Consider the following 26,748-nt stretch of genomic DNA (forward strand, 5'->3'; position numbering starts at 1 on the left):
ATTCTCCATCATCCAATTTAGAGTTAGGACAGATTAGGTAGGATTTAATGAATCCTAGAAACTTCTCCCTCAACCCTCTTTGAATTTGCCTCAAAATGGTTTACCATGAATTCTGTGTCACCAGCTCATCAATCTTATCTTCCACTTGGTTCACATAATCCAAGAAAATCAACTTGTTAGCTCAGATTTATCGAATTCACAATCTTTCTAATAATGCTAGCACTTGGCATTAACTTGTTTCTGATACTTGGCACATACTGCATTGCTCAACATCCTCTGAAAAATTACTTAGCACGAACTAAAGTTTGTTGGCGCTCAGCATCAACTAAACTTTACTCAACATCACTATTTTGCTCAGCATATACTAAAATAGACTTTTACTTAGCTCCAACTAATTTTTTGCTCGGCTTGCATTGACTTTGCTCAGCACCTACTATCCATTCCGTCAAGATTGGCAGACAAACTTTGTTTAACTTGTTCTTTTGAACTTGCTTAGTGTAACTAGCCTTTGCAACCTTAAGTATATTATCAATGCACTATGATATCACTATATTAGCTTATTCTTGTACTCTCTTTTTTTATATCATAACTTAACCTTTCCTCTAGGTGCTTTTGTTACATCTTTTTTGATCAAATCCTCTTCATCAATCAAACAAGTGATAGTACTTTAATCATATAAGCAAATGTCTTACTAGCAAAAAGCAAATTTGACATCAGTGACAAAAAAAAGATTGAAACACATTTATCATACTTGTACCAATATGTTTTCAACAATCTCCTTCTTCAACAAAAATTGGCATTGAGAGCCATGTCAAGGTCCACAAAAACATGAGGAGGCTTGGACATAAAGAACAGAGAAAAATCTAATTAATGTACATGATATGTTTGCAACTCTACATTTCATGTTGATGATGGTTGACTAGCCTCTTCTCCTCCTTGCAAAGTGTTTTTTATTTGTTGTTCTTGGTTGGTATAGCTACAATGATTATGAGTGAAGTCAATGACACTTGCAATGAAGTTTTTAAGTGAAGAATTACATATGACATTTAAAACTAGTTAAAGCATTTTGATTTCAAATAGTTTTGAAAACAAGTTGGAGGACTCAAAATTGGCATTAAGGGCCACATCAAGGTCCATGACAACTTGAGAAGGCTTGGACATAGAGAACAAAGAAAAATTTAATTAATGTACAAGAAATGTTTGCAACTTTTCATTTCATGATGATGGTAGTTAACTAGTCTCTTCTCCTCCTTCCAAAGTGTTTTTTATTTGTTGTCCTTGGTTGGTATAGCCAACTTGCAACAAATTTTTTAAGTGAAGGATTCCATATGACATTTAAAACTAGTTAAAGCATTTTGATTTCAAATAGTTTTGATTGTTCTTTATTGTGTGAGATTTATCTTAACTACATGTATTTTTTGTCATTTGTGGACTCTTTCTTATATCTCATGACTACTAGTTTATGAAATCAATGTAATTATTCTTGCATAACTTTCCTACATGTTTAATGGTGAATATTGGTAATTTTAATTATATCATTGTCAAAAGATTTAAGCCTTTGAAAAAAATCAATGTGATGATAAATAAACAAAATCTAACTCATTTTTTAAAAATGAATATCATAGTATTAAAATTCTCAAATTTGTTCATGTAATAAAATTATAACAAGTGCCACTGAGTGGCTTAGTACTTGCCTTAGTATAAACTTAATTTTAATTTAATTTTTTATTATAATATATTAAATATTTAAAGCAATAAAATTATTATATAGTTATGGTTTTGATAATTATAGTAGTAAATGTATTTTTATTATTATTATATAAATAATAATCAATTTTTAATTATAAATTATAATTAATTTAAATCTTAATTTTAATTTTATTTATAAATATGCTTATTGATATATATTTCCTATTCAAATGTTAGTATTATATTATAAAGAAATTATAAGATTAAAATAATAATATTTTATAATATAAAAATATAAAATAATATTTCTTAAAATGTCATATAACACTAAAGTATATATTATTGTTTTAACATTTTAATAGAATGACAATAATTACATTTTTAAGTATAAAAATCTAAACTAAAATATATGAAATCTCACCCATGTAATAGCGAAATGGATTTGTCCAATCAAATTACAAAAAAAAAATTTATAAAAATAATAAAGATAAAAATCTACAATTTATTAATTTTATAATAAAACTTTAAAATGATTATTTTAACAGTATAAATGAAAAAAAATTAATCACTACTTAATGCATAGAATCTAGAAAGTATCACAATAGTACTTAGCCTAACAATAATACTAATAACTAAAAATAAAACATAAATATATCTTATACATTAAAATTCATTAATGAAAACATCTCAAACCAGATTATTTACAATAAGAATAGGAAAACTAATAAATACCCGTTAACCTGCATACAATTCCTCCTTGAACCTTCATGAAGAAGGAAACAATACAACTAACAAAACTGCAAACCTTCATAAAACTGAGAATTACTCTAAGACATTGATTACATGTGAGGTTTCGTTTCCAATTTAGGCTTAAATAGCATTAAATCTTCCTGATCTAACAGTTGGCTACTGAGGAGACTCTGGCTTCATTTAATATATATTCTGAATCCTTCGCCAATAACATTCTACTTCACCGACAGCTCAAGAATCCATTTAAGATTCTTTCATTTATTAGCACATGAAGCAGCTATTCCTTAGAACTAAGACAAATCTTTTGGAGACCAAACACTGACTCTATCTCTGGCATGAGCAACCTGCAATCAGTACAGAGGTCTAACAAATTTTAAGTGCGATCAGAAGATAAAATAAATCACCAGTCATTTGACAAATATATGTTTAAAGACTAAAAAGGATAATAGTATTTACTGCTTTTTCCCAGTCACATCTATACACAATAAAGGCCAGAACAATCATCTGAACTGCTGTCCCACATATCATTCCAGTCCATATCCCCTGTCACATAAAATAATGAGAAATTAAAGTTGAGAAATATATGTAAGATTAAGAAAATGAATGGCTTAAACAATATATTGATGGCTGATTTTAAAACTAAAAATATTAAATAATAAAAAATAATTCAAAATGGAACTAAAGAAATGAAAAATTTAAGAATTCTTTGGTTTGTAATTCACAGGTTCTCCTTGGAAAGTTCTATTATTATAATTTTTTCTGATGTTGGATGTCAAACTCACCAAAACGCCCTGGTTAAACACCCAACCAACCATCATTCCAAACGGAACACCAATCACATAATAACACCCAATATTGATATAAGCAACGTAAGACTGCCATCCTGATCCTACCGCTACCCCTGTAATAAGGAAGAACATATTCATATATAATTAGGAATTAGATTTGATTTATTCAGTCTTTATATTCCTTTTGAAATACCATGTTTACAGCATTGTCAGAAACATGTTTGATTCAAATAAGTTGGAGGAGAAAATACAGGGGTGTGAACATCTTATCAATATTTTGATATTCTACTAAAAGGGACTTATTGATTTTGTTTATTTGTTCAATGTTTGAAATCACATCTAATAATTCATCACATGATACAAAATAAAAAGTGGAATTGGTTTACCTGAAAGAATTGGCTGAATACTCTTGAGGAGGACAGAAATGGCCAGCAAAAATGACAATCTTGAAACTGCTTTTATGACAATGGTACTACTTGTGAAGAGCATAGCAAATTCCCGGCGAAGTAGAATAATGAGTAGACAAAAAACAAGTCCGATCATAGTTGAAGTAATTGCAGAAACAATAACTGCAAATTTGGCTCCCTTGCCATTTCCTGCACCCAGCTCATTGGCCACCCTCACTCTGCATTCATAAGTAGACAATTTGTATAACAATAATTTTAGTCTAGAATAGACAACATAAAATAGAAATAGAAATGGAAATTGCATTGTTTTATAGTGTATGTATCAAACGATAGCTGACATTATATGCAAAATCTGTTTTTGGGCCTATAGGCTCCTTACAATATAAGTGATTGGGCTTGGATTTTCAGGTGGATTACAATATATGTATTGTTCTTAGGTATTTATGGATCTACAGATACTCATAATATATGGGCAGTTTGCTGTTGGGTGTTGTGTTGGTTGTTTTATTATAAGATCAATTTGTTAATATTTAATACCATTTTGTCAACAATTTCCTTCTCTCTTTTTCAATAAGATTCGAACTTATAATCAAGTTCTGATACCACTTGTTATAATTGTGGTTGCGGTTCCATCAAAAGATCAATTTGTCAATGCTTGATACAACCACTAGACTTATAGAATCCACTATAGACGGTTAGTCCCTTGTCACTAACCCCAATGACCATTTTGCCAATAATGAATATCTATTTTTAGCTTAAAAATGACTTACTATACATGAAACTATTTTGTATTTCATATGAAACACTAACTGTATTACAATCAAAATATATATACATCTTTAAGATTTTAACAATTGACCTCTTGGAAAATACAAGCTCTTCTCCATCATCCAACTCGTGTACTAACCCACTGTGCTAACAAATTTCTAGAGATATAATATAATCTTGATTGAAGCGGAATTTGTAACTGCACATTTTAATTTTATATATACACAAGGCAGAGCTAATGCTACAATCTGATTCAATGGAGTAATGAAATGCAAGGGTTCTGTTCCAAAGCCCATTGTAGTTGGCTTGGTTCCAAAGTCCATTGTAGTTATGACTCGGGGTAACCCATTGAAAAGTGGGTTATTTTAGAATCCAGATGTATAAACAAAATATGGAGATTGTTTATGAGTCAGAAGCTTTAGAAGTGGCTGGTTAGATTAATGGTTCAATTAGTCATTATATTTAGTTGCACTGTTCAGAACCAGGTCCTACGAATAAAACTCTTGACCACTTGACATTGGGAAAGACTTTATTATGGGAAAACATGGTGATTCCCACAAGGAAGATGAAAACAAGTAGACTAAGATAAAGCAATTCTGCACAAACAGAGTCTGCAGCAGATAAGGAAACAGGAGAGTGAACAGGCTGATTTGTCCATAGTAATGCTGGAACGAGAGTTTTATGACAACCAGTGTACTTAATATATTGAAATTTGTCAATGAATTAATTACATTTAATCATTTAGAATTGAAAGGACGATAAACAGATAACACTTCCTGTCCTTGGCAGAGGCATTTGATTGTGTTCAGTTGGGTAGGCCTTCAAAACAGCTACATAAATTCAAAAATATAACTTTAGGTAAATCTATGTGTGCAAACAATAGTAACACAACTGAACTGTTATTTTAGATCATTTATTGGGATAATAGGGAGAGAGGATCTATTAGTTGAGTAATTTAACTTACTACTTTAAAATCAAGTTAGTAAAAATATCAAATCATTTATAGTTTTTTTTACAGTTGACAAGTCATTAATAAGATTTGAAGGTCACATTATCAAATATAAGACTAATTTATATGTACTAAGTTATGTTTAATTGGTATACTGATGTACCATCACATAATTTGTTACTTTTTAGATCTATCTAATACATTTCATTATATGTATATAATTTTGAAATCACAAATATTGATAGAATATTGTCAAAAATATTAAACATTAAACTAATAAGTATTACTACTACTATCAAAACACACTAACTACAAGATCTTCAAGATCATCTCCCCTAACATACATACCAATATTTATATTTTTTAATTTCAATTCAATACCATTTATAACATCAGTACAGAAAATACTTTCTACATGGATCAGTACATACACAATAGCCGCAAAGAAACCAAGTGGTATCATCATCTCCCACGTACTGATGCTCATGCTGCAGAATACATATCAAAATTCTAAAACCATAATTTAAATGAATACTTGCTTACAAAAAAACATTAAAGAAACAATGTTTCACCCATATTTACCAGATAGAAAGAGAGTCAACTGCAAGGAGTGCATCTGGCAAAAATCCTACCATAAGAACCGGCATTCTGTAATACCAACTCTCTAAACTGTTCACAAGATGAAAGCGTGTTATAAGATTTAGGGCAATTGAATCTAATCTGAATATATTTAATGAAAATAGTTTTCCACATTCTATGATTTTATATTTATGTTTTTGGGTATGATCAAGTATATGAGTTTATTAATATTAACATTTGGGATCATATTCAATGATTAATTATCAGAATAGAGAACATCCCTTTACATTCTTAGGTCTCTCATCTTGATAATGAATTATTAAATATGATCCAAAATATTGATACTAATAAACTCACACACAATCGTACTAAAAAACATAAATATAATTTCATATCTTACACAAAAGAATTGACAACTAACCAGAGCCAGACACTGGAGGCAGCAGAGAGCTTTATAAAAGGCCACAATTCTGAGACGGCATCTTTGGACATGCATGTCCATGACAATGGACAACCCCCACATGTGGCGTAAAGAATGAGGGCAATAGTGGGCATCCACCATGCCAAATTCAATGTAATTGCCACACCAATCAACCCAATCTCAAGTTTAATAATAAACATCCAGCTCAGTAAAATGTGGAGGAGCAAAGAGGCTGCAGATATCCATGCAATGACCATGTTTTTCAACTGGGACTGCAAAAATATCTGAGTGGGAAGGAAGAACACAAATGAGAAGTGTTGAGGAATGAGCCAGATTGAAACTTTTCCTGTTAATTCAGCAATGTCATCTGACTGTCCAAAGATCTTCAAGATGGGCGCTGCATATATATACACTGGTAAGAGAAGAATTGCAAAACCCAAGATGACAAGCCATGCCCGCTGTAAATACAGTCCCAACATTTGATATTGCTTAGCCCCAAAAGCCTGCCCACAGAAGGTCTCCATGGCACTTATCGCTCCTAACTGCCAAATTCAGTTCCCAATTAAGTATAAAAATAATTTAAAACAAAATATTTATACAGTACAATATATTTGATTAAAAAATTTAATGTAAAAAAGAAAACGCAATTAAATTCTTAATGAAAAAAGAAAACACCATCAAAGCGATCAATGAGTTCAATTTAAAAAAATTATATAGTTGAATTCTGAGAGTAATCTCAACTAATTGAAACGATCAACTCATTTAATCAAATTAATTTTAAGAGTTTTTCACAATCTATAATCTGCATTATTGTTTCTAAAACTGATTGTATGTTCTTTTCTTTTTGGTACCAATTTCTAAGGTCACACTCTGTATTCTATTAAGTTCAGTACCAGGTGCTCAGTGGAAAGCATCATAGCTAATGATTTCGAATAAGATTTCTGATTCTCATTCGGGTTTTTTGTGTGTCTATCAGCTTGTATTTTATCAAGCTTAAATCAATGGGTAATCAGATAGGAACTTTGATACAAATTGATTGACAATAAACTTTATCAAGGTTGTCATTTGCAATATGTCATTGTTATATGATTTATGATCTAGTCCATGTTCAGAGAAGGGTCCTTCTCCGTTATACATCTAGACATTTATCATGTATTATTATTACAAGCAGAAAACAACACATTTTAGCCTACCCAAATGCCTGCAGTTCCCTATTTTAAAAAATACTTGTACCCTCAATACTCAAGTACCCCAGCCTTGGTAATCTATCATTGTGATTAAGCATTCAATCGAAGACAAAATAAAATTATGTACAATTTATGATCTATGATACCAAATTCAATACTTTTTTTTAAAAAATCAATTTAAAAAATAATAATTTAATGTTTTTGATCATATAACACATTAATGATATTATATAATGTTGAATCAAGAAAACGATGTCTGTTATCTCTTTTATTATTTAACTATTAAAACTACAGAAGATTTTCATTTCTAAACAATATAAAGCTCATAGACTCTTATTTTGAACAGTGAATTCAAAAATGTTAACTGGAACAGTGAATTCAAAGACAAACTAACTATTAAAGGGAAAAAAAGAAGGTGTGCAATTTGGATGCTTACAAAGAGACCATAGCAGAAACCAGAGATGACAGCAATCGCCATGGAAACGGCAGCCAATTCCAAATCTCCGAGATGTCCAGCAAATGCCTGAGTGACAATGAGCGTTCCACAAGTGGCTATGCGAGTTAAAATGGCAGGTCCTGCAATTGCCCATATTTTCTTTGACTCCTCTAAAACCAATGCCACACTTGTTCTTTTCCTCTCCCTCTCCTCAGGAATAAATATGAGTGAATCCTTGAAACTCTCTGCCATTTATCCTGAAAAGAGCTCCTATACTTCTTAATATAAGACAGAAGCCCCTCATTACTGGGGAAAAAATCTCATCTTATGTACACTTTAAGCCTCTCATTTTCACTGCATAGTGTTATTTCAATAGTGGCGTTGAAATCAATCATAATAATGAATAAAGCCGAGTGCAGTAAAGCCCCATATATTAAAGCGGTTTTAGTTTAGGAGTGTTCACATCAATCATAAGAATGAATAAAGCGAAGCGCAGCCCCATATGTCACCCACTATATTAAAATAATTTTATTGCAGGAATGTCGTGGGGCTATAGCTTTCATTTTGGAAAGTAAGATTTTTTTTAAGAAGTAAATATTTATACTTGTTTTAAGTAGTTTTAAAGCAGTCAAAACAATAAGGGGCTGGTCTTAAAATCAAAGGAAAATGGGAAATATTCACGATAGAGTTTCTTGTTGAGCTCTCTTTGTTGTATCTCTTTCTATTATAGAGTTCCTTGTTGAGCTCTCCTTGTTGTATCTCTTTCTATCTTAATAAATTTGTATAGAGTTCCTTGTTGAACTTTCCTTGATATATCTCTTTCTGTCTTAATAAATTTGTATCTCTATTTTTCCAAAGGAAAATGGGAAATCAATTAACAACAAACAATCTACATTATAGCAAATTCACAGCCCCAACCTGTAATATCAAAAATCCATCCCCACAAATTTGTTCTAATGTAAGACATAATAACACAAGTAATTGTAAAGTTATTAGCAAAGTTTTTAAAACCATAAAAGGTCACACACAGTAAAATAAAGTAAACAAAAGCATTAACTTTTTGTCATATCCTTTTGCGGCTTCGAAAGGGTCCACTCATACGTCAAAAAGTGTTAGCCTCGTGCATAACCTTCGCAATAAATTTTGACAGTGTGTTGAAGCTTTCATCTAAGACAAAAAAATTGGACTGCAACACAATAGAGTTAGGGAACACCTTTTCTTTTCCTTTTTTCATAGCATTCGTTAAGGAAGTGGTTGTCATAGGGGAGGTGTCATATATGGCAAGGGCAGGGGCAGGGGAAGTGAAGTCCACCCTCATCCAAATTCGAGGTCTACTCTTCTTCTCCATTCATTAAGGAAGTGGTTGTCATAGGGGAGGTGTCATTTATGGCAAGGGCAGGGGCAAGGGAAGTGAAGTCCACTCTCATCCAAATTAGAGGTCTCCTCTTCCTCTCCTTCCATTCTCCTATTAGCCATCGCTTCCACCTAGCCTTACCACCCCCATAATTATCTTCAAACTCCACTAATTGAACATCCACAAGGACTTCAATTTTGAGTTTCTTCACATGGACCCTAACCATATCTTTTTTTGTTTGAATGTTAATTTTTTATAAAATTTTAATAAAATGTGAAATTTTAATGTTTTAAAATATTTGTATAATTTTATTTTTTTTAATTTTTTAAGTGAAGAAGATTTGAACAGTATTATTAAGGTACTTTAATATAATTTTGACCATGTTATATTGCAATAATAGAAATAATTTTATATCTGTTATACTTTAAAGTCAATTATTTAATTTTGTAATATTTGTTCTATTTTAAGATTACAGAATAAATATTAATTTAATATATTTATTATTTTTTTCTTTCTTACATTTCTTTTAGAATAGTAAAATTATCATTTCTATCAATTTATTAGATTTTGTTTGTGATAGCTTTGATAGAAGTTATCAAATTGTAAGTTTTTGTACAATTTTGTTTTGAAAAATTACTATATTAAGAAAAAGGGCAACTAATCACATCAAGAAATAATTTGTCATTTCTTTTTTGGTTTCAGAGGGTGTCCCCACGACCCAAGTCTAGCAGGTTTGCTTTACAGGGCGAGCTTCGAGCAAGACTAGTCCCTTCGTCCACATGATAACCAACACTCCTGCAAGTGTCTGTGGCGAGGTAATGATGGGCAGGGGAGTCTGAACTCGAGACCATGGGGATCACCCACAAACCTCAAACCAACTCATCTAACCTGTGGGGCAATAATTTGTCATTTTTAATATTTTTTTTTTAAAGAATTTATTTTCATGTCACTTTTTTATCTTATCTTAGCCTACATTATTTTTATTCAAAAGATTGTACATTAACTGATACCATTTATTTATTTTATAAATAATTAAAGTGAGTTTAATTTATTAAAAATAAAATTAAAAAAAAACATTTAATAGATTATAACATTTTAAAAATTAAAATTAAGAAATATAAATTAATAATAGTCACAATCTACCATTTGTTTATTTTATAAATAATTAAAGTGAATTTAATTTATTAAAAGTGAAATACGAACATTTAATAGATTATAACATTTTAAAAATTAACATTAATAAAAACAAAATTAATATACATTAACAAATAGTCACAATCTATTTATTTTTATGTTTCAATTTCTTTTATTATTTATCCAATGAACATATGCAATTTAGAAAATGGATCTAAAATCATACTTTCTATTTTAAATAATTATACAAATGACAATTTTCTTCATATTTGACTTGTTACTATAAAAATCAAATTACTTTTAACTTACAAATAATCTAATTCTTTTAATTTATTAAATCAAAATTTAATTTGTCTCAAAAATCAACCTTAAAGTAATACATGTCATTAAGTAAAATCTATAAATATGAAAAATTTAGTATTAATGTAACTATAAATAAATTCTAAAAACTATGGTTGGCTATAGGTTGTTGTTTTCAAGATAATGTGAAAAACTTGTAATTACCTTTTTAATTAACATTTATATGTGTGTCATATATATGTGACTACTATATAATATATAATATAGATATTATATTAAATATAATTTAATTAGGAGTTGCATGCTTTTGTGTTTGCAATGATAAGTGGATAGGTGTTCAATAATAAAATTATTTTTAAAAATATAATCTAATGTGAACAAATTAGATTATTAATAATTTTCAATTTAAATAACATAATATTTACTAAGAATTTTTAAATAGATTAATAAATATTATTTATTTAAATAATATGAAAAAATAGCGTTTCTAACAAATATTCTATGGACTAAATAAATTATAGAAACTAAAAAACAATATTTAAAGAAAAAACTAAAATAAATTAAGACGGATTAAAAACTAAAATATAAATCAATTTTAAAAATCAAAAGTTAAATAAATAGAAATAAAAACATGAGCTGATGTGAATGTGAAGATCACAAGTAATTATTTTTTTAAATAAATAGAAAAAGAAAAACAATAGTTAAGAGTGGAGATAATAACTAATAAATATCTAAACAAGAGTTAAAAGTTGAGTGAGATAAAAATTGATCGGTAAATAATTAATGGGAAGGATTTATAATTTTCTAACGAAACTAACAACTTTTCCAGCCAACTGACAATTTTTTCTTCAAAAATTCAATTTACGGGAAAAAGTTCCCACAAATAGCCTATCGAGTAAATTAAAATTAAATGTTATTATAATAGATAATAATATAATATAATATTAATTATAAATATTATATTTTTATATTTTCATTTCTTGCATCCTCTTTTTATCTTATAATAGATCATACAGTATAATCTAAAACTTTAATAAGAAATTACATAATTTAATTTTAAAAACATACTAAATGTAAATATTGACATTGTCTTTCTTAGGCTAATCTTGTTCCTAATACCCTAAGTGAAATGAGAGAAGTTGGAGGAAAGCTTGATTAAAATAAATTTGATTGTGCGTGATATGTTTGGCCATGAAGACTTGTTGACTAGAAGATAGCACCAATTATGATGCATAGGTGAAGATGATCTACCTGCTATTAATTTGGCCTAGAAGATTGGTGTTGAACAAGGCTAACTTGAAGTAAATTCCCAATGCCAAGCAGTGGCAAGGTGCGTGCATGAAAATAGTGAATATATTCACTAGTTTTCTAAAAAACTATTGTTCCTAACACATTAATTCAATAAGTTTTACATTAATTTATATTAATTTAAGACTTTGATTCACTAGATTTTATATTAATTTATTAATTATATATTATATTATACATCCAATAAGAAATAAATAGATTAATTTATAAATTACTAATAATTTATTTATTTATTATTACTTATTTTCAATCATTATAATTGCTATGTGTGTGTGTGTGTGTGTATATATATAGATCGTGAAGCTTTAATTTAATAATTAATAAAAAAATAGATGTACTATAAAAATTAAAGCCTCAATAACTCTTCACTTCTCTCTATATATAAGGTAGTACTATAGTCAATGGCAATGTGCGTGCATGATTAAGTGACATTTATTCACAAAAAGATTGAGAAATTTATTTAATTTAAATACCTCAAATTTGGTGGGAAGGTAACCATATTGTGGATTCCTTACCAAAATGGGTCTAGTCTTTTCATGATAAAATAACTGTGAGATGTTTTAAGATCTAAAGAATTGTGATTATTAAAGTCGTTGGCAATGTTGTGATGTGGTGAATGATGAATTTCATTGCAATCTGCTACCTCGAAGTTGAAAGTTATGTTGGCATTTATTTGCCTAAGGAACTGCTTTTTCGATATTAATTTCTCATTTTCCTACTGTTTATTAGAAAAATAGAACAACATATTTAAAATAGAGAAAGAAGGAACTTTCAACTTTTTATTCTTCAATAATAGATGCATATTTATACAATAGATTGACCATCAATGTTCCTAAATGACTAATAATTAGATTGACAACAAAACTACGTTATGATGGACAACACACATAAACTTGATAGCTAACTGGAACTTATGGACACCTAACTCAAACACATCTACAACTAGTCATTGTTTACAACTCAAACTTTATGACTCACACCTAAACTAAACTTATGTTGCCAACAACTCCAATAATGTTTTCCACATTTGCAAAAATTATTTATTTACGACTGTTGGAACATTAACTCCAACACCCCAACTTAATGTGACAACTAAAGAAAAGACTATGTAAAAATTACACTTTGAAAATAGGTCATAGAGGAGTGAGACTTCCTCAAGTTGCTCCTAGCTATTGTTATAGTCATGTAGCTATCATCCAGTTTTGAAACACCATTGGACACACCATCTCCACATGAAATGCCTCATAACCCTCATAAAGGTATGATGCCAAGCTTCAAGACTTTTACATCACCCTAAACTATTGGACACCAATCCACACATGTGTCTCATAACCCTCGTAAAGGTATATTTTCTCTGATCCTATAGCACCTCAAACTATTCGAGCATTCATCTAGCCTCTACCACATCATTTACTATTTTTCAAAGCATTGATCTCTTCAAAATCAAATAAATTCTTCGATGAAATCATAATCATCTGGTGACTCTTCTCCAAGCCTCATCTTCTTAACAACTTCTTCTCTAACAATCAAAACTTAATAGGAAGATGACTCTGATACCATATTGGAAAAAATAGAACAACAATGTTTAAAATAGAGAAAGAAGGAACTTTCAGCCTTTTATTCTTGAATAATAGGTGCATATTTATACAATAGATTGATCACCAACATTCCTAAATGACTACTAATTAGATTGAAAACAAACAATGTTATGATGGACAACACACATAAACTTGACATCTAACTGGAACTTCTAAACACCTAACTCAAACACATCTACAACTAGTTATTGTTTACAACTCAAACTCTATGACTCACACCTAAACTGAACTTATGTTGCTAGCAACTCAAATAAGGTTTTCTACATGTTTTTTTCGATTGTTGGAACATTAACTCCAAGACTATTGTCTACAAGAATTGTGGTAGGAATTGCAATCATGGAAGCTAATTTTAGGATACAAACCTAAAACTAGAAGATGTCTTTCTAGGGTAGGGTTACAAAAGACAACATGAAACATATCTTTACAACTAATGACCCATTTTTATTGATGTCTTGAGATACTAGTGTCTTGAGCATGGTGAGAAGGAACAGATTCAAAATGTGATGCAAACATATGAACTACTAGCACGTTGTCATGGGCTTGAGGAATTCCTTGTCATGATTGTTTCGAGCAAGGGTTTTGTAGTGAATGGAGCTAATTGAATAGATGGACTTAGTGTGAAACCATTACTTTGATCTTTCTTATTGCAGAGGGTGGGTATTATAAGATAAGGGCATTTAAATCATTGGAGGTGGCTTACTTTTGGGGCTTCATGAAAGACTATGTCTTGGGAGGTGGCCATTAAAGTTGGAGTGTCAAGAGAGAAGTTGAAGAAATGATGTATAATGATGTATCAAATTTTGAGTTATTGATTACTAGTGTGAAGACAAGGGTGCAAAGCTACAGTCCTAGAGAGGAAGGAGGAATTTTTGAAGCAAATGAAGGTGAAAAGGTCAGAAGATGAGGAGAATTCAGGAAATGTCTTAATGTGTTCTCTCTCGTTTGACCTGTGACTATTTGTGTCTCCATTATTGGTTTGGTGTGTCTATAATTTTGCAAATGTGTATATGATAGAGTCACTTTTTGTAGATGGTTTCTATTCTCTTATGTTTTTATGTCAGGGTGGAATTTCCATTTTGTGGGAATGATATATTCTAGATCATTAGTTGAAAATTATCCATACGGAGCTATTTTTGTACTTTGACTTTTCTACCAAATGTTAATAATAAAAAACATACTTTTACTAATCAACAAAATATTAATATTATTATAACATTATTTTGTGTATAGTGTGAAACCTCCTATATATCATATCTTTTAAGTAGACTAATACAAATAAAAAATATAAGATCACCCAAAGTGGTGTGCTTTGAGAACCCTTATATGCTTATGTTTATTAAATAATTTAAAATTTTGACAGTGACATGAGGATTATCAATTTACTTGTATCACATGAGGATTTCACAAACACAAGCAAATGCTCGGACAATTTTTAAGATTTAAAACATAGATAAATTAATAAATTCAACTTTTACTACTACAAAAGAATGTAGAAATTTGCAAAGATTAAATGACATGATCATTTTTTTCACAAGGCAACATGACATGAATGTAGTCATATCAAATTGGGTTACATAATTCTAAATATAACAGTTTGTGATTTAAAATTATTAAAGAGTTAATATTATATTTTAAGTAATTATATCTTATATAATTTAATTATTTAATTTTAAATTATTACAATTTATCATTATAAGTATTTTATTAATATCCATAAATATTGAGCTCAATAACAAACCTTCATAGTGACAATTGGACAACACATAGTGTAATAGGAATATATGAAGAAACACGTAGAAACAATGAAGGGTGAATACAATTAAATTTGACAATAACTTCTTCTTTTTGGTGTTATTCTATTTTAAAATATCCGATGGAGGGTAGTCCATACATTATTCATGCAAAATCATGTTATATTAGTATTCATGCAACATATTTTATGGACAGTGTGTTTAATTGTTGTACCTACTAAGGCATTATCCTAGGTTAGAAATGCACACAACTTAAGTTTTCTTAGGGACCACATAAAAATATCCCTTCTTTTCATGGTATTATTACATTATCACCTTTAACCTTTTGTGGTTGTGTTGCACAAAAACCTTTCTACCTTGGAAGGTGATCCACCTTGCGGCACATACATCTTTCCATATTGGAGGGTGGTCTACATTTGGTGGGCATATGACACTTTCGCCATTCTACCTTATGTTGGTGATACCTCATTTCTTTATGTATCGTGTGATAAGATTAAGATAGTTGTCATAAGCTTATGCACTCATGTGTCTCACCTTGGTCTATCTAACCAAGGAGTAACCTTCGTAATATTGTCATGATTGATTTAGTAAAGTATGTTCAATTAATTTAGTACTAAAAAAAATTCAAATGCATTCTTGATAGGGATACAATTTATTCTTGTCACATTATTTATCTCTTGTTATTGTATTTTTTATTACACCTATAGATCATGGGTGGCTACCTTTGTTGAACAAGTTGAATGATTGAGAAGGAAGGAGGGATGAACCAATTATTCCACACTCAAAAACTTTTCCAACTATTGGTGAATACTTGACATGCATCTACTAGGACTTAAGATCTTTTAGTTAAAGCACAATAATACACTATCAAAAGACAAACATCAAAGCATATAGGTACATCAACACAATGAACATTGAATTTCACGTGGAAAACCCAATTAAGAATAACCATAGAGAAGTTAATTCACATGCAATGATAACAACATCAAGTAAGGTGGCAACAATTAGGTCATTAAGTACAACAAGGCTAACTTCCTAAATAAGGGGTGTTTCTAGTATGCTAACTGTTTGAGTAGCTCTACCCCAAAAAATAAAAAGGCTTATTGTCAATACAACAAGGGTCATTGTTGATACAAAGGCTCATTGCCAAAAAATGAAAAGTGTAATCAAAATAGAGCATAGTGTCAGGCCTCTACAATTTTAGTTAAGAGCTGATTGCACCTTCCTGATATGTCTTTTGGGTAGTTTTCACTTTCATTACAAAAAGAATCATAAATATGCATTCACTTGAATTGAATCACTCAATCAATGTCTCTGTTTGTCTGTGTGCACGCGTGTGTGTGTCAAAGTCCTTCCATAAATTTATCAACCAAAGCATATTTAAGATGAGACACACCACTTCAATCAATACATGAATCCTCAAGAACACCAATACGCTACCACAATCTTTGGTGCCAATGGATACAATGAACGTGCTAGGTGAAATTGTTAGGACTGCAAACATCAATATGCTTTGTAAAAGATCGATCCAAAACATAAGCTCCATGCAACCTCCAAGATGATCCAAGAAACCATCTAGCCACGAAATAAGATTACAATCAATACTTAGCCAATAGTCATGAACAATGTATAACAAATCAAAAGATATTGTTGAGAAATATAATCAATGCATAACCAACTAGTACACCCCAATTGTTGGAAACTAGTCATCTTACAACCATCAATGTGCCACCTAAACACCAAAGGTTAAGATAAGGATGTTGACACTAATGACAACCAAGCTAACATAAATGACAACCAAAATGATAAACCATCAACCTCACATCCCAAAAACCTTCATAGCCAAATATTACATGATATCAAATCTTGTTGAATGCCTTTGGTTATTTTTTGTAGAGATTTTAACTATAATTTTGGTTGATTTTGAGGGTGTCTTCTTTGTAGCTTTGTATTACAACTCAAAATTAGAGTTCTTTGAGTCAAATTTGAGGTCACCATTGGATAGAGGAGGTCCAAACACCTCAATATCAAATATTGTTTCATTCGAACCAAAAACTCAAGGATAGATTTATAGGTATTTAAAGTTTGCAAGCGCAATGACGATTTATGCGTTATAATTATTCTATTTCTTGGAGGTGATTTTCAAATGGAAATATCTTAGTTAATCAAAATAAAATTTTCAAGTAATTTTTTCAAACAAATTGGGGAGGAATTCCATGCTTTATGAAGCATGCAAGTGGTTTATAATTTCAATGCTAGATTTGCTCAAAAGAAACTAGCATGTTTGCAACTTTCAAGTCCTCATTTGAGCTCATCCAAACTCCTTTGTAGGTGTCATTTCCTAAAAGTGCAGTGTAATGTTTTGACTTCACAATGGTGTTATCAGTTTGTTAAAATTGTGTCCAAAATATCTATAGCTTTAAAACTTAGACTTATTTGTTTTTTTGCAACTGTAATGTATGGATATTAATTTGGTATTTTGCATAGTGATATAAGTCTCTCATAATTGATTGTGGCAATTGTAATCACTAAAGTAGAAATCCCAAAAAATATATAAAATAAAAAATAAAAAATAAAACATTTTTATTATATAATAAAAATTCTTAAAAACTTTTAGCAATTTAAAAAATATAGTACTTAAAAAGAACTGTTAGCAATACATTTGTATGCCCACAAAATGAGTTTGTATTGACCAAGTCCATTGTTCCATGTTGAAACCATTAGGGGCCATATATTCTTCTTTTCTTAGTACATCCTAATTGGAGGTGTGTTCAATAGTTAGCTACTATAGGGATATGTTTTGGTGACTTCTTCATCAATTTCTAAATTTGTATCATTATAATCATATTGCAATCTCATGCATGAGTCATGTTGTAAATTCACTTAAATAAAGTGACATATCTTCCATGTATTTTTTGTCATTAGGGCTTTATTAATTGTGATTCTCCTATATGCAATAGGTTGGGACTTTCTTTTGAGACTTGGTACATGTCTTTAACCAAGAATGTATATAGTTTGGGTATCTAATTAATGCTCATATAAGAGTATAAATGCCTAATATTTATCAATAAGAGATACACCATTAGTTTTTCATTTATGGTACTACTTGGTTTTTGACATTCTCAATGTAATATCGGCTCAATTTTTCTCTAATAGAAGTGGTTTTGTTCATGATCATTGGATCGTCTTTGAAGGAGACTTGACACTAAGGGGGGGGGGCTTCGTGGTCTCTTTTCTATTCTCTCATGGGATGAATTTTTCCTCACATGAGGTTTTATTTTTATTTTTTTTAAAGAGTATTTTGTATTTTCATATCTCTTCCAAGGATAATTATTCTTAGCTATATTTTCTCATTCTCTCCATTTGTGAGAGATTACATTGCACTTGTAAATGACTACCTAAAATGACCTAGTAGTTAGGGCCCATCTTGCATTATGTATATATGTTTTTATTGAGTGGCATTTAAGTGGGGGTGTTTGTGTGTTTAATTGTTGCACCAAGTCATTCTTCTAGGTTCTAAATACACATGTTAATTTTACATAAGGATGACATATGAATATTTCCACTTCTGGTTGTCACACTATCGCTTTTCCACCATAAGTGTCACTTTTACCTTAAGTGGACTTATCACTTTTCCACCTTTTTTGGATGTGTTGCAAAAATGTCTTTTCACCTTGGAAGGTGATTCACATTTAGAGGACACATGGTACATATATATTTCCATATTGGAGGATGATCAAACTTTATTAGACATGAGACACTTTCACTTTTTACTTTGTGTGGGTGATAATTTGTCTCTTTTTGTATAAATTCATATGATTAAGACACTTGTCATTATCTTAGGCGTTGCTATGTACCACCTTGGTCTATTTAACTAATGGGTCTCTTCTGTAACTTATCATTCAATTAATTCGATCATCCAATGGATTCTAATGCATTTTATAGGGAAGTAGTTTACTCTTACATTATTATTTCTCTTTTGTTATTGTGTTGTACATTTGGCCTCTAAATATTGGGTGGATACCTTCATATTCAAATCATACATGGTATCGAAGCTCATAGAGTGTCTTTGTTTAGTCTTTTGAGAGATTTTGAATATAGTTTTGATTAATTGTTTTGGGGTTATCCTTGTGTCTTTGTCTTGCAAGTTAATATTGGATCTTATCAGATCATGTTTGAAGCCACTATTGGATTCAAATAGTTTGAAAACAATAAAGATCAAATTTTATTTCACTATTTTTTAACACAAAAGGCTAAATCTATAGGGATTATTTGAAATTTGATTATGTGATGATGATTCAAGCATCATAATTATTTGTCTTAAAATTATGTTTGAAATAGAAATATCTTAGTTATCTAGACTCCTTTCTGTTAGAATTTTATTTTGATTTGGGTATAATTTTGTGCTTTACAAAATGGTGTAGGTAGTTTCTAGTTTATATGCCTAAATTTTACAAAAAATCAAGTAGTTGTCATTTTAGCAACTTTCAAGGATTTATTTAGGTTCACAGAGACTCATTTTTGGATGAATTTTTTTTGAAAGTGCATAAGTTTCCTTGCACTTCATAGTCATACTATCACTTTTTAGTGATTGCAAACAAAATGTACTTTCATTACTTGGCCTTATTTGGCTTTTTTTTGCAATTCTAATGCATAGATCTTAGTTTGACCCAATCTTTTTCATAGTGATATAAGTTTCTCAGAATATGATAGTGGAGATTGTAATCACTTAAATAAAAACTTCAAGAAAGAAAGAAAAATAGGTATATATTAAAAAAAAATCTTTATTCTTTAATTGAAAAACTTAGCAGGAAAAAGTTTTTAAAAAGCTTTTAATCAATTTTTAAAATTAATTTCTTGTTTGATAAGAAAGTTTTAGAACACACTTTTATACCCACCTACCACGATCATACTACCCAAGCATCCCTTCTTCCATGTAGCTATTAGGGGCCAATTATTCATTTTTCTTGCCACATCCCAATTAAAGGCAGCTATAATGTTTAGTTACTTTAAGGCAATTTTTAGGTTGCTTCTTCATCAATTTCTAGATTTCCATCATTGTAACCATGTTGTAATAATTTACATTAGCCATTTTGTAAATGCAACAAAAACAAGTGGCATGTCTTCCATGCATTTTTATATTGGGGCTTCCTTAATTGTAATAGTTCTATATACAGTAGGTTAGGACCTATCCTATGAGACTCGATACATGTTTGTTATCATTTTAAGTCAGCAATATCATTGACATCAATACTTTGTATACATTTATGTCAACCTAATTTAGAGAAGTACGAGAACTATAAAGAAGTATACGTGTCATATTTTATGTCTGAGATTTGCAACTAATGCAAAGAATTAGTAGGACAATTATGTTTGGGTTATGAATTTTAATATGCAAGAAAGATAAGTTGAATTTTTTTATGAAACAAAGAATATCAAAAGTTTGATATGCAATAAAGAGTATTTTAAGTGAGCACACAATGATAACAAGTTAGTATTTGGTGTATTTGGGACATGGATGCATGAGAAGTTGAAATGTGCATAAAAGTGAATGTAAAGTTATTATGGGTGAATGATTTGCATCTCTCTACATAATATTTGTTAGCTTGTGATTTTGGTGCTTGTAGACGCTCAAAAATGGTTCGCATCTACAGTTTCATCACTTCTTCATATTAATTTGTCCCATTTTCTCATTTTACTAACTCTGATCTTTTGGCCAGATTGACCATATTTCGTCATTTGTATCCCCTTTCACATCAATTTCATATCAACTCAAAACCATTTCAAATCAACTCGGAATCACCCCAAATCAACTCAAAACCATTTCAAATCAACTCGGCATCACCCCAAATCAACTCAAAATCATTCGAAATCAGTCCTAATCAACCCAAAACATATCAAACATTCCAAATCAATCATCATTTGTCTAACTCCTAGGTATTTTTGTGGCTTTCAATACCTTGGAAATCTATCAACCTATCAATCTTATCAATCTGACCTTAGTATTGTCGTGGCTCTCAGTACTAGGTCAAACTATCATTCATGTCATCCAATCTTTGACATTGTTGAGGCTTTCAATGTCCGATCATGGCATCATCAACCATTTTAATAACATTGACAATGTTCGTCGATGTTATTATGATCAAACCTTATCAATCAATTTCAATCTTGTAGCATTTACAATGTCGATTAAATGTTACATATCAACCAATTCATGTCATCTGTCCTTGGCATGTTATCAATTTCGATCTATCAATCAATTTGACCATGGCTTTGGTCTACCTTTTCATCATCTTATTCGATATCTCCATCATCGTCACATTTTTAATCAAAGGGTACAGTCGCATTCATTTAATCAATTTGGCCAATCATTTACTAATTTTCTCTATAGGATTAAATAACCCATAATTTAATTCTATTCTTTCTAATTATTCTTCCTAATTATCATCCTCAATTAATTAATCTTATTAATTAATTGATTCATTATCTACAAACCATGGAAATGTACAATTTCCTTAGATCCATTTTCTATCATTAATTCCATTTTCTACTAATTCTTATTTTGTGGAATAAAAGGATTTTTAATTCAAATATTGCATCATCATGACACTTGGATATGACACCTCGTGGATTCTCCTTTGACACTTGGCTAAGACTTGTCATAATCAAATATTCTTATCTCTTCTACATGTCCCTATTTGGCTTATTCATCATAGATTCTTGGCTTTAAGTGGGTTGAAGTGTCTTATGACGCATCATAGATTCTCTTCCACATTTAGCCAAGTTTGACTTTCATGTGTCATAGAATCTCACAATTGGCATATTTTTTCATATGCATCATGGATTCTCAAAGGAATCTCTTGCCACATCGCACATCTATGGGTGACAAATCCAATGCTCTCATCCTCCATGTCAATTATAAATTGGACACTCTTTCTCTCATTTTTGATCCTTGAGTCCTTGAATCCTTGAATGCTTAAGTCTTGAAAATCGAAATCCTTGAGTCTTTGAGTCCCCACTTCTTTGCATCTACACTTCTTGTTCTCACACTAAAATCACACTTCTAGTATTCTCATGGCATTATCCATATCATAGGCTTTGGCTTCAATCTTGTGTGCACTATGGGCAAATTGGAGCTACAATCATTTGGAGAAGAAAGAAGAACATGGGAGCTACAAAGAAAAAAGGGGGTTTCTATTACTTTCTTTATTAGTTTGGCTTTCATGGTAGACTAGTGGGTGCTAACGTATGTTGATTGAGTTTTGTGATTTTCTCATAGTATGTTATGCATTTAACCCGTTTTCTGGTCCTACAGTGCTATAATACATATGGTCTATGAATATGTCAATATCATATTTTTAGGTTTATAGAAGTTTAGAGGAAAATGTTGTGTGTTGATGTTGGCAATAAGGATGGTTCTTAGAAAAATAAAGGACACATTTGGAGAATGTTCTACATTAGAATCCTAGGTTGTGTGATTTGGCAAACATGTTTCTAATATACATGCAATATTTCAGTTTCAATATCTTAAACTAGTTTACTCTATAAGTGAAGATATGTTGTTCTAAGCATGACAATATTACTTGTGCTAATCTATGGTAAAATTAGATAATTTTAATCATTTTTTTATAACATATTAAATATATGGGTTGTAAGAATATTTAAGAGATTGAGTAGGTCTTTTTGGTGGCATGTTATACTTTGCATTTTGTCATGCACATTTGAGAGTGTTTTTGGGCTAACCCACTAACCTGATTCAATGGTTTTATATTTGTTTCATTTGGGTTTGAAATTAAAGGTGGTTGTGATGTCTTATGTTTTGAAAAATTCATTTAATGATGACATGTTCATATGTATATTGGTCCCCTTTATCTTATGGGGTGGACTACATTAAAAATTTGGGTTCATCATGACTAACTTTGGGTAAACATTGTTTATTTTTCCTATGGTCAACTTTGTTTTGAGTTTTTGATGATCAAGTGTGTGTGCGTGTGTGTGTGAAATGATGGATTTGGTATGGAAAGAATGTAAAGTATGTGTGGATTGAATGTGAAGGTAGAGTAATGCAAAGACAATGTGGATCAAATGTAAAAGTAAACCATCATGAAGATGAAAGAGTAGAGGAAGAAGATGTTAGAAAATAACATCGAGAGGAGGAGGGGGGTAAATCAATTATGAAAAATATAACTTATATCCATCTTATTAAATCTAACTTCAATAACCAAAATAGTGAAGCATAACAAGAGATAAACCATACATAGTGACACAATGATTTTCTGACTGGGGAAACCCTTGATTAGAGAAATAACCTCGATGGGGATGGCACCCATAAGATAGTGTACAAATATTAAAGTTTCTTGTGAAAGGACGTAACTCTATTAGGAGCCAAATACAATGCAATTTGTACAACTATCTCTTTTAAAGGAAATATTTTTGTTAGAACACCTTGAACCCTTGTTAGAAGTTTCAAACCTTGTTAAACACTTATAGGAAAACAATTGAACTCAATGTCTAAATTTCTTTAATCAATAATGAAGAGTAGATTTTCAAGATAACAAATCCAATAAGCTAAACTAACCAATACTACAACTTATTTGTCAACACAATTCCTTTGGTGTCTAAATCCAACATCCAACTCTATCTCTACTCTTCTCTAATCAAATTCACATCATCTTACCACATTCACATAATATACAATCATAACCACTCTCATTAGTACATCCAAGGAAAATATATTTCCTTTATACCCTATCCAAATATCTAATTAGGTCGGCATGTTAAAGATTTCCCTATATATTTAATTGATTACACATGTCCACACTAAGGCATACATGCCTTGTTAAGAATAAATACAATTATTAGAATAATGTTCCAATGCATTACAATATAATTAACAATTTTTTTAATAATGATCAATACATTTCACTAGTACAATTAGTTGCCAATAAAACATATCGTACATTTTCATTTTTGCAATCTTTCTAGAATAATCTCCTAGATATATTATCATGAAAATGGCATCATGAACATGTCTTCAACCACGATCCAAGCTCGCTAACCTTAATTACACCTCACTTATAAGATACAAATAATCTACTAGGCACTATCTCTCGCAAAATTTCTAGACACTAATTTGCTACCAATCTTCACCAATTGAAATGTAACTTATCAAATACTGAACAAAAATGTAAGTGAACATATGTATAAAATCTGAACTCACTTGTGAATAAATCCTAAGCTTGTATAGCTTAACCTATTTTGTGCCAACTTCTCTGACTCAATAAACCTCTGTAATGTACATGATAATCTCTAGATATGCTATCATGAACATAAGATCATGAACATGTCTTCAACCACAATCCAAGCTTGCTAACCTTAATTCCACCTCATTGATAAGATACAACCAATCTACCCAAAAAAAATTGTACAAATGTATCCAACCAATCTTCACCAATTGAACTGTGACTTATCCAATACTTAACATAAGTGTAAGAGAACATATATGTAGCATTTATACTCATCTTTGATTACAATGTACCAACTTTGCCAACTCAATAAACCTCTAATATGTACACTCCTTATTTGTTATGAACTTACAGACATATGTTGTCATCAATGACAAACCTTTCATTAATACAACACATCATCAACATACCCAAGTGCCGACCAGACCTATATTCCTAAAACAAGAGTGTGAATTTGATAGATATTATTGCAACATTTGACAATAAAATTATATCTTTTCATTTCATAATTTTCCTACACTTTCTATATATTTATGTTATCTTTTGGAAGCTTGTAAATCTATATCTTTCCTTAAAGAAATGTGTTATATCTTGTAATTTTTTCAATAGAGAGAAGTGAGCTTCCATGAGAATAATTTTAAAAATAAATATTATAATTTTTTATTCATATAGTGAGTACATTTGCATAGTGATTTTTCTCACATTGAGTTTTCTACGTAAATTTTCTTTTCATGTATGTGTGCGTGTTCATTCCAATATATTTTATTGATGGTTAGTTGGATTAAATTTAGTTGCTAAAGGTATATGACAAAATAAATTAAGTTCTTGTGAATGCTAACTCATCCTCCCTCCTCTTAGCATCCAAAGGTGTTAAAATACTTTGTAGTGAATATAAGTTTCTCTTGAAAAATCTTAATTTCTTTACGTGGATCTAAGATGGAAAATGATCATGGTATCAAAGAACCAAAGTTTGATGGAACAAATTATACATTATATATGGAAAGAATATTGTCGCATTTAGATCTATTCCATTTGGATTACTAGATACAAATAAATGCTATGTAAACTTCTATCATTTGGTTCTCCTTCCGCACTAGATCAAATCAAGCCTCATAAACACAATGCAAATGCTATAAATATTATTATTAGTACTTTTCAATAGGCCAAGTACTATTGTGACACATTTTGAATTTTAGGCTTCAACTAGTGATTAAATTTTTTGGTTTGTACAACTTAGAATTAATTGATTTTAACTTTTGTTATCAAACTAAATACAAGTACTAAGCCACTATGTAACACTTGTTAATGATTAGGTTATTCAGAGATTTTAGAATTCATGGGATGTGAAATCGCAGATGAATTTTGGAAAAAGTAGACAACATTTATGGAGATAAGAATATATCAATAAAATTAAGGTGTAGATTCAAAATCATAAAATTGAGACCTTGAGAATGTTTCAGTATTATAATATAGAAGGATACCTACATGCAGTGAATTCTTTTTTGTAGCTCACTTAGAGGCATTGGTGGATCTATATAGTACAATGGAATTATATTAAAGATGATGAGAACTATGATTAGGCCTTACGAAATCATGTTGATTTCGATTCAAAAAAATAATGGCATGGAGAAATACACATATTTTTTTCCTTTGATACATGTAAACTTGTAGATAGCCAATATGGAAAGAAGGATATAACATTCAAAGGTACTAAAATAAATAAAGATATACCTAAGTAAAGTTGTGGTCTACATGATGAAGAAGCCAATTTTGTGAAAAGACTAAAGCAGGGATTCATAAAGTGTAAATGTAAGTTACACATCAAAAATTTTAATCGTGGAAGAGTAGGACATTATGTTGCTAAACTCCCCTTTAATGAAGATTATAGGACGTTAGATGAATAAAAGAAAAAAATATAGGAGTGATAGTAACACTAAAGAAAATGATAAAGAGAAAGGAAAATATATTTTTTGTTCAATAGAGACTCATTCATTGGAGGATGAGGATGGAAATGACTCAAAATGGTGAAGGCTTGTTCTTTGCTATCAAGGATGATGAAAATAACAAATCTGGAGGACAAAATT

The 26,748-nt window shown here is 30.3% G+C and overlaps 1 protein-coding gene across 1 annotated transcript; it reads right to left on the minus strand.

Moving 5' to 3' along the window:
- Window positions 1-2,322: 2,322 nt before the first annotated feature.
- LOC149541527 (protein DETOXIFICATION 27-like) lies at window positions 2,323-8,368 on the minus strand. Its single transcript, XM_089796079.1, has 8 exons — window positions 7,975-8,368; window positions 6,352-6,893; window positions 5,934-6,020; window positions 5,783-5,839; window positions 3,614-3,852; window positions 3,222-3,340; window positions 2,896-2,982; window positions 2,323-2,783 (listed from the first exon to the last, which is right to left on the minus strand). Exons 1-8 carry the CDS (start codon window positions 8,224-8,226, stop codon window positions 2,730-2,732), a joined length of 1,437 nt encoding a protein of 478 aa, XP_089652205.1. The 5' UTR covers window positions 8,227-8,368; the 3' UTR covers window positions 2,323-2,729.
- Between the last annotated feature and the right edge of the window lie 18,380 nt (window positions 8,369-26,748).

This window comes from Cupressus sempervirens, chromosome 8 (genome assembly GCF_028749045.1).
Source record: "Cupressus sempervirens isolate cs-2001-9-10 chromosome 8, ASM2874904v1, whole genome shotgun sequence".
Lineage (NCBI taxonomy): Eukaryota > Viridiplantae > Streptophyta > Pinopsida > Cupressales > Cupressaceae > Cupressus > Cupressus sempervirens.